We start from the raw sequence: 9,513 nt of genomic DNA, 5'->3' as shown, positions 1-9,513 counted from the left end.
GGAAGGGAAGCACAGCGCTCACTCGCCGTTCCCCCGGCGCCGCCGGCGGGAGCTGTGCCGAGCGGCCGCGGGAAGGCGGAGGATGCGACGGCGCGGCCCCGGGCGCTGCCTGTACCTGCCTCGGCCCGGACGCTCGCTGGGCAGGGCCRCGTCGTGCCCGGCTCAACAAAGCTCCGAGTGGCTGATGCCACGATGGGGGAACCCAAACCGGGGGCTGGAGCCCTGTGCCAGACAGCGAGCCCCGGGCAGATGCTCCCGGCCCCCAAACTCCCTCCGGGTGTTGCCTCTCCGCATCCCGCGGAGCAAAAGGGAGCCCGTTTCCACCCCGGTGGCACAGTCAAACCCCCAGCCCTGGAGCGGACTGGGGCGAATGAGGGCTCGAGTCCAAGCGGCTGCCGCCTCCGGCCCTTCCCGCTCGAGCTCTGGCACTTCCCGTGGGAAGCCGCCGCTCCGCCGCCACGGGGCGGGTGAGCGCCCACCCGCCGGGCGCTGCCGCTTCCTCAGCCGACGGCCTCGGGGCTTCGTGATTCCCTGCGGCGGGGCTGGGGGGCAGGCAGGGGGGCAGCCAGCGTCGCCCCCCTCCATATCCCCACCGCCACCCCACTGCAGCTCCCCGCCGGAGGCGGCCTGCCCGTCCGCTCCGGGTTGCGCCTGGCCGGGCTCTCTCCCAGTCCCTGCCGCCCTCCCGGCCGGCCGCCCGCCGCCCCCACCGGCGAGCAGAAAGCAGCCCCCGCCCGGTAGGTGCCAAACTAACCTGGAGTCACTCCTGAGCCAAAGCATGGGAGGAGTGGGCTGACACTCACACCTGCGGAGGGAATCGAGGGGCAAGACAAGCATTAGGCCTTCCCCGCCCTTGAGGGGGACGGGGGGACGTGGGGGGTGGTGGTGCTGGTGGTGGTGGTGGGGGCAGGCCTGGCCCAGGCACCGGCCGGGCTGAGCTGCGAGCGCCCCTCGGCCCCCCGCCTTGCACCCCAGCATGCTGGGGAGCAGCAGGGCCTGGCCGCCTGGAGTCTTTTGGGCCACATGATGGGGGGGGTCTTTTGGGTTTTTTTGTTTTATTTTTCCCCAATCAATCATCTTTTTAGCTGGGAAGGGGATGGAAAGGTAGGATAGGAGGTGAGGAGCGGGGGGTGTCGGAGATGGCCACAGGGGCCTGGGTGGCTCTCGGGGGTGGGGGGACAGGGAGTGAGAAGGGTCCTTGGCTGGCAGGGTCTCCGGCGCGTCCTCATCCGGGAGCTGCTGCTCAAGGCGGGAAGCAGAAGAAGCTTTGCCCTAAATCGGCCCCATTTTCTCACCTTGGCTTTTCTTCCACACGGCGTTGGAGCCAGGAAGGCCTTGGCTAGGCAGGTACGGCCTGAGGCGATGCTGGACCGAGGTCTGAGGTAAGCTGTAGGGCGAGGGGTGCATATACGACAGGAAAGGCCCCGGCCCCGAGGAATGGGGAGGCCCCGAGAACCGAGTCAAGGACGACGGCCCAAAAAGGTTGGGTTCCAGCAGCGGGAAGGGGTGGGGGGCCGGCGAGACGAGCGGCACGGCCTCCAGGGAGCCGCGGAGGTCGGGGAGGCCGGCAGGGAGGGCGGCCGGCGCTGCGGTAGACACCGTGTCCATGCTAGGGAGGATGGCTTCTTTCTCCATGTGCCGGATGACGCTCTGGAGCTTGGGCAGCCCTTCCAGCGGCTTGGCCAGGGGCTCCTTCTCCAGGGCAGAGGTAGCAGGTAAGACAGGCTTCTCGGCTTTGGGGGCCGGCCCGGAGCTGCTGGAGCTGTCGGAGCAGACGTGCAGGTGCTTGAAGAGGGAGCGGTGAGTCCGGAAGCGTAGCAGGCAGTTCTCGCACCTGGAGAGCCGGAGAGGTGGCGTGAGTGCTGGCTGCTCGCTCCCGCCCGCCCCGTGCCACCGGCTCCTGCCAAGACCTGTGGTCCTGCAAGCCCCTGCTGTGGCCACGATACCACGCTGTAGGGCTGGGGCTGGCATGGGGCAGGCACAGGGCAGCCCAGACTTGGGGAGCTCCCTGTTCTCCTGGGCTCACGCTGCAATGAGATGGGACAGGGACCCGACATGGGAGGCAGAGCGGGACTCACTTGAAGTAGCGGTTTGGCTTGTAGTGCACCTTCATGTGGGTCATGAGGTCCTGCATGCTGGGAAACGTCTCAGTGCAGCCCAGAGTGGGGCAGTGGAAAGTTTTGCCTGTAAGAAGAGGGTTAGAGAGAGAGTTATCAACACCCTGGCTTCATGACCAGCACCCCGAGAGCCTTCTCAGATGGGTTTGGGCACTAATCCATCACCCTGGTACCAGCCAGGGGATACCAAGCATCTCTGACACCTGATGCTCTCCCAGCTCCTTGCTGTCAGCCCATACAGCATCTCYCAGAGGTATGGACATCTTTGGAACTGGGAAGGAGCACAGTACAACCAGCAAGTCAAGTTTCAAGCCCCACTTCTCTACCTCCCTCCATCGATCCCCCAAAAAGGGCACCATGGAGCAATGTGGGCCTCCTTCCATGGTCCGTCTGATGACACCCACTCTGGGAGGGAGTATGCAAGCCTGGCCTTACCCTCGAGAGACTGTGTGGGTCTGTAGTGGACTTTCAAGTGATCCATCAGCTCCTGCATGCTGTGGAAGGCCAGTTTGCAGCCATAGCTTGAGCACTGGTAGTGCTTCCCTAGAAGAAGAAAGAGCCATTGGCCCCAAGACAAGCCCACGCTCCCACTGCTGTCCCAGCTGTCACCCCCTCAGCCATCCCTGCCTAATACACAGGCCAAGATAAGCCCTCCCAAACCCTTTCAGCTCTGCTAGCAACCAGCTGGCAGCTCCAGCTTAGGGCTAAGAGCCACCCCTCCATGCAGAGGAGGCTCCTGGACCTAGATGGGACAGGCCACTCCATCCTCACAGGGACAAAACCCACCCCAGAGCCACTACCACCCACCACAGTGGATGCAGTGCCCTATCCCTGGTCCAGAGAGGCCCCACAGAGCCGCACGCAAAGCTCACCAGGGACAGGCCGGCGTTTCAGCAGCCGCAAATCCTGCACTTGCGCTCCTCCGCCTCCGCTCCCTGCCACTGACACCTGGCTRCCGGACACAGCCGGGTCATTGCAACCTGGCAGAGAGAGTTTTTCCAGGTTAAAATCTGCTAGAGATGCAGAAGAGCACCAATTTGTACATCATCCAGGTTGGAGGCGAAGGCAGCAGCACAAGGACATCGCACCAGAGAGTTGTTGCTAAGCTGAAGAGCAATCGCAAATGTATAAACCCAGGAACGCCTGAAAATGGCACTAACTCCGCCCTCTCCTCCCACCTGCCCTGGCTTCTTTACTCCTGTGCAGCAAGTTAACAAGCCCAGAGCCTGGCTGCCATCACCGTTAATCTGAGGAAGCCACTGAGATGGTACCAGGAAAGCAGCAAGTAAGACACCAGGCAGGAGATACAGATGCCTGCAGCTCATGCTGCCCTGACCTGCTATGCTACTCCCCTGCCTGTTTCCCTTCCTGTTTTATCTCACATTTTGATTAAACTCCAGGTGCTGACAGCACCAGGAGATGCCAAACAGGACAGATTTACGCATACTGCCCAGGCCTGGGTATTGGCACAGCCCTCATGGACATCAGCTACAGGTTCAGATGAGCCACAGTTGGACCTTTTCTGCTGGTCCCCTCCAGAGCCGGGAGGCTGGCTGGCCAGCTCAGATACAGGAGGCTCTCTCGGGGTCCAAACTTTGAGCAGGGCAAAGCTTGAGGCCATCACTACGTGCTCAAATGCCAACTTATCTTTCAAGTTGAGCTGAGGTTTCTGTTTTGCAAAGATTGTTCCAACTCACTGTTCCGGCCTCATTTCTACCTGTTAAGAATGGAGATCTTAAATAGCCCTGGCAATTCTGGGATCTAGTGGGTTTGGGTTGGATAGGGCCAGATGGCTAGGATCTCTTGACAGCRGTTAGAAATGTGAGGGTCTTTACTGCAGAAAGAGGTGTTGCTCTGGAGGCAAAGTTTGCTGGCATCCTGTAGATGCTGGAGGATGCCCAGTGCACACATGCACGCACACACATACACAGGCACACACACACGTGCACACACTTGGGGTGCTTCTAGCTACATCCAGTCCACCCAAAGCCAAGCAAGGGCAGTGGGTGAAAAACACGAGTCCATGAAGCCCATCTGAAGGTAAATTTGGGCAGAAATGGCCCATCCAAAAAGAATGCCCTACATTTGGTTTGGCAAAAGGGACTTCACAGCAACATGAGAAAAGGTTTCTCCCATGCCTCATGCTGCCCCCTGTGTTTTAAGGGACTCACCTGCCCCCTCTCCAGTGTATTTACCGCTCAAGGAAAAGGTAGGCAAAGCCTCGTCCTTCTCCGTCTTCATGGTCTCGCTCTTGATGGGCCCAGGCGAGGGGTAGAGCTCAGGGAAAGCCAGGGTGGTGGTGGAGTGGGCCAGCACACCAGACAGTGCTGCTGGGGTCTTCTGGTGGCACTAAATAAAACACAATGGCAAGGGATTAGTCTGGCACAGAGCAACATCAACAGCATCCTCCTCCTCGTGGAGCAGCAATGGTGGCACCAGAGACTCCCAGGCCAGAGCCAGTATTGCAGGAGATCCCAGCTGGCATTTCTAAGGACATGCTGCAAATGCGGCAGTTCTCCCAGAGGGCCTTCGTGCATGTCCCCCTCATCCCCCTCCATGGTGAATGTGAACCAGAGCTTTGAATCCAGAGACTTTGCTGTCCCTTCCCACTTCTCTCACTCCACAAGGGGTTTCATATCATCCATCAATCCCCTACAAAGCCCATGAAAGCTCACTGGTGTCAATAGTAGCAAAGTAATATTGGAGAAGCCCTTCTAACCTCTCTTGCTCCCAGCAAGGCCTGAGGTCTTGCCGGGCACAGTCCTATGGTTTGCGATCCYACCAGCTCTGGCTATGCTGCAAGCCTTGGGACACATGAAATGGGACTCATCTGGACCTCTTGCACTCTTGGCGCTCTGTAGTTTTAAYCCAGACCCTTGTAGTGCTTGGTGTCAGCACCCAGTCACAGCAATCCCTCTCCCACTGGATCCCAGCCACAGGCACCATCTGCGTCTGCTGGAAAGTCAATGCAAAGTGCTGGGATGGGATGATCCCTCCCCASCCCCCCTCCAGTAAGTTGACATCAGACGGTCCCCTAAATTAGACTGGCTCGGCCATAAGGATTCTCAGTGAAAGGCTTCGACGCACAAGATGGACACAAACAATAACCCCCAGTGAAGAGCATCCAAAACCTCCGCCACTTTGGGAGATTTCTCAATTGCATTTTAACATCAAAGTCGTTGCTCAGTTTAGAAGATCAAATAAATACAGCAGCGCTAGGGCTGCRGACTGACTGCACCGTGCACTTCTGCAGCTGGTTAGAGGGTTAAAGTTTCTCAAGAGGTAAATTGCTCCCCAAAGCGAATCTTCCTGGAAATCAGCTGTACCCAGCACAATGAGAGCTCGTGTCTCGGGGAGGCGGGTTGGATGCAAGAAACAGGTACAAAGGTAGAAAGAGGAGAGGAAAAACGTGCAGAGCTCACAAAGCACACCCACATCCCCCCATTCTGGTCTCAGCTAGCCATGCTTACTAGTATCTACTCAAGAGGCATCTTCCCAGCTTTTCAGAAAATCACCTTAAACTGCCTGTTGGGGAAGCGCCTGCAACTATGTAACCGAAGGCTGCATCCAAAAGCGCATCYGAAAGGACTGTCAGGAGACCACAGAGCAAGCTGTAACATTCAGAAAATCCAGCAACGCATCCCAACACCTGGTGGTCTCTGGAGGCTCACCRTGCAGCAAGCAGACTTCTGCCCCGAGAGCTTTGAAAGTCAGTCTTGATGCAATGCTGGTTTTTATTTTTCTTTTTCTTAAAAAACCCCAAGATTTTCCTAGTTTATTGGAAAAAAAAATTACTTTAAAAAATTGCCTGAGCTCCAGCAGAGCCTTTTGCACCACAGGCCTGGGCATCCTTCCGGTCACAACCAGAGGCCATCGGAGACAATTTGGCACCAGATCCCAGGAATAGATAGCGACATTTAGGACTGATCTGGACTCAGTCTTCCCAGTCAGGGAAACACAGACTTGGGGGAGAAAGGAGTGCTAGAAATTCGTTATTTTGCTACAATTTCTAGGCCTTGCACTATGAGAAAATACTCTGGGAGCATCAAAGCTTTGTTTCAGTTCCTGCCACTGAAACGCCTAGGTGCCATATGGATGCAGCATAAGGGGCTAAGCTAGAAGAGGCAGCCCTGCCTTGATCRTTTTTAATGCTCCTTCTCCCCCCAAAAGGAGATTCCTGCGACCTTTTCTTCCTGCATTTCCCCCTCCTGATGGAATAAGAAAAAAAGAAAAAAAAAAGAAAAATAAAAAAGCTCCATCCAAATCACTGCAAACTTCATGCATGCACCTTGTCTCCCACAGCCATGCTGCTTTGCATGGACGAAATCCTCTTGGCCAGGGCTGAATTTGTGGACACCTCCCCAAAAGGATCCCCTTCCCCCCCCAGCTCGGCATGCAGGTCCCCCTTCCGGCTTGCAGGGCTGTTGCCACTGTTAATAAATCCAAGCCTGAATGCAAAAAAAAAAAAAACAAAAAAAACCCCCCGAAAAACAAAGCCGCAGGCCCGGTGCGCTGAGCTGGGGGGGGGGCGGCTGGTGCCAAACTCACCCGCTGCAGCGCCTGCAACGAAGGGGCGCCCCGAAAAAAAAAAAAGGCATTTCTGGGGGCTGACGGGGAAGGAGGGGAACCAAACAGATCTGCAACTCCAGGACGCGCAGCGCAACCTGCGGTGGCGATGGCATTAATAATTAACGCAGCCTCGTCTGCCCCATCCGAACTGGGATGTGGGGGGGGCTTAATCCATGTCAGCAAACGCCGCCACTGGTTACAAATCCACCTCGGTGGTGTGGGGCTGGGGGGATAGATGGGACAAATAAGCCTATTTGGGCATCTCTACTGGGAAGAGCTGCGGYGCCGCGCGCCAGCTGGGAGACAAAGGCGGTGAGCGGCGGGGGGGGGCTCATGTGATCGCTCGCCGCAGAGCGCCAGGCGCGCTGAGATCCCGGACATCCAGGCCCGTGGTGGTGGCACAGGGGCTCCACATGCCCCGGGGGGGGGGGGAGGAGGGGGCTCTGGGCTGGCCGAACCGCCCCGGAAGATGCTCCTGCAGCAGAATCGGCCGGTTCCAGGCTGCCAGCTGAGTGAGCAGTGGGCAGGACGCGGCGCCACCAGCACCCCCGGCAGCGGCCGTGGGCGCAGAGCAGGGGGTCGCCCCCCCCCCGGGGCTAGCAGCTCCTGTGGCTGGCAGCATCTTGCAGTGAGCAGCCCCTCRTAGATAACGCCCCCCACTCTCAGCCAGCGGCTCCTGTGGTTGGTAGCCCCCCCCAAGGGTAATACAGCCATGGCTAGTAGCCCCCATGGCTGGTAGCTCCCCCAAGGATAATATACCCATGGCTAAATGCCCCCATGGCTGGTAACCTCCCCCCAAGAGTAATACAGCCATGGCTAGTGGTCCATGCAGCTGGTAGCCTCTCATAGGTGGCACCCCTGTCAGCTAATAGTTCCCCCACAGACAGTAACCCCTGCGGCTGGTAGTCCCCCAAGGGTAATACACTCATGGCTAGCAGCCCCTCCAGTTGGGAGCCCCCCAAAGGTAATACAGCCATGGCTAGTAGCTGCCATGGCTGGTAGCCCCCCAAGGGTAATGCACCCATGGCTAGTAGCTGCCATGGCTGGTAGCCTCCCAAGGGTAATGCACTCATGGCTAATAGCTCTTGTGGCTGGTAGCCCCCCAAGGGTAATACACCCATGGCTAGTAGGCCCCGGGGCTGGCAGCCCCCCAATGGCTAGCAGCACCCCCATAGGTAGTAGCCCCCAATGGGCAGCATCCCCTGCAGCTGGTACTGCTCCCCAAACTAGCACCTCTCCACGGCCGGCAGCCCCCGAGCCTGGTGCCCCCCTAGAGGTAATACAGCCCCGGCTAGAAGCCCCCGCAGCTGGCAGCCGCCGCTCCGGCCTCCGCCCGCCRGCTCCCGCACCCCAGGGCTCCCCCCCCACGGGGGGGTGCGACCCCCTTCCCTCCCTCCCCCCCCCGGGGCCGGCTCCCACCTACCGGCGGCGGCGGGGGGGAGGCGGCGGCGGGGCCGGCGCCGCCCGCAGCGGCATCAGCGGCGGCAGGGCCGGGGGGCCATTTTCTGCGCGCAGCTGTCGCGAGAGCGGGGAGGAGGAGGAGGGAGGGGAGGAAGCAGGAGGCGGGGGCGCAGCTAAAGGCCGGCCCTGCTTTAGTGTCCCCCCTCCCCGCAGCACTATTTGCCCGGGTGCTTTCGCACACGCGCGGCCTCTGCGGCRGGGCCGCGCTTTGCACCCCAGAGCGGGTCTGCGGCTGCAGCACCCCAGGGCCCCCGGAGCACCCCGAGCCTCGAAAAGCACCTCGGTCCCCTCGGAGCTCCCCGATCTCCATAAAGCACCCTGAGCCTCTTGGAGCACCCCGAGCCCCTTGGAGCACTCTGAGCCCCTAAGAGCAACATGGGGTCCTCGGAGCACCCCTAAGCCCCTTGGAGCACCWTGAATCCCTTGGAGTACCCTAAGTYYCTTGAAGAGTCTTAGRTGTTTTGGAGCACTCCRGACTCSTCAGAGCACCCCAGACCCTCAGAGCACCCTGATCCCCTAAAAGCACACCAAGCCTCTCAGACCACCCTGAGCCTCYAGGAGCACCCTGAGCCCCTTGGAGCACCATGAGCCCTTTGGAGCATTCCAGGAGACTTGGAGCACCTCAAGTCCCTAAAAGCACCCCAATCCTCCTGGAGCTCCTGGAGCCCTTTGGAGCACCCCAAACCCCTCTGAGCATCCCAGGGTTCTCAGAGCATCCTGAGCCCCTCGGAGGACCTGGGACTCTTGGGGTGCCCGGAGCAGGCCCTGCTCCTGGGGCTGGCAGTACTCTTTGTGCCTGCTGCAGGACCTGTGCCACTGGCCCTGGTGGGAGCGTGCTACTTGCCCAGCACTGGCTACTGATGGTCGGACCTGGCCTGACGCAGGCCCAGGGAGCTGGGCACCATGTGGCCCAGGAGAGGAGCTGGAAGGTGCAGGGTGAAATGCTTCCTAAATCTCCAGAGCGTCCAAAGCTAATTATTCTCATTAAAAAAGAGCYGGGGCTCTGTTTTCCCTGCAGGGCCCCACAGTGAAAGGATGCTCAGTTTGCAGCATGGAGGACAGACAGACAGACTTCATTTCCCGGCAGCCTTTTGGCTGGTGCCACCCCCATGCTGGAGGAAACAGGTTCTCCTAATCACCACCCCCCCCATATACCTCCCCCCTCTTCCCCCAATATCTGGGGCTTGAGAAGGGTTTTGCTTGCCAGGGGCAGGGGCTGAGCCCCAAGTGGGAGGAAGAGGAAGAGGAAGAGCTGGGGCTGCAGGGAGGAAGGGTGCCATTGGAGCAGCGTGGAGCGGGGTTGCCGTCACTTCCGCCCCAGCGCCCTGCAGCACAGGAGCACGCCTGGGTGATCAAGAAAGGGATT

The 9,513-nt window shown here is 59.5% G+C and overlaps 1 protein-coding gene across 2 annotated transcripts in view; it reads right to left on the bottom strand.

Annotated features, from left to right (window-relative positions):
* The window catches only part of ZNF414 (zinc finger protein 414), a 9,312-nt gene extending 1,106 nt beyond the window's left edge, over positions 1 to 8,206 (bottom strand). Inside the window, exons 1-7 of one of the 2 annotated variants that reach the window (XM_085312372.1) lie at positions 8,110 to 8,206; positions 4,289 to 4,466; positions 2,990 to 3,097; positions 2,553 to 2,660; positions 2,079 to 2,184; positions 1,296 to 1,834; positions 735 to 805 (exon numbers count right to left, since the gene is read on the bottom strand). In XM_085312372.1, coding sequence (XP_085168498.1) covers positions 750 to 805; positions 1,296 to 1,834; positions 2,079 to 2,184; positions 2,553 to 2,660; positions 2,990 to 3,097; positions 4,289 to 4,358 — 987 coding nt within the window. In that variant the 5' untranslated portion in view covers positions 4,359 to 4,466; positions 8,110 to 8,206 and the 3' untranslated portion in view covers positions 735 to 749. Of the gene's footprint in view, positions 1 to 734; positions 806 to 1,295; positions 1,835 to 2,078; positions 2,185 to 2,552; positions 2,661 to 2,989; positions 3,098 to 4,288; positions 4,467 to 8,109 lie in introns of those variants that run through there. The other variant, XM_085312373.1, reaches the window with a different exon arrangement.
* Between the last annotated feature and the right edge of the window lie 1,307 nt (positions 8,207 to 9,513).

This window comes from Rhea americana, unplaced genomic scaffold, assembly GCF_003343005.1.
Source record: "Rhea americana isolate MKP2758 unplaced genomic scaffold, rheAme1 scaffold_361, whole genome shotgun sequence".
NCBI lineage: Eukaryota > Metazoa > Chordata > Aves > Rheiformes > Rheidae > Rhea > Rhea americana.
Note: the sequence above shows the minus strand (reverse complement) of the source record. Positions and strands in the feature narration are given on the sequence as shown.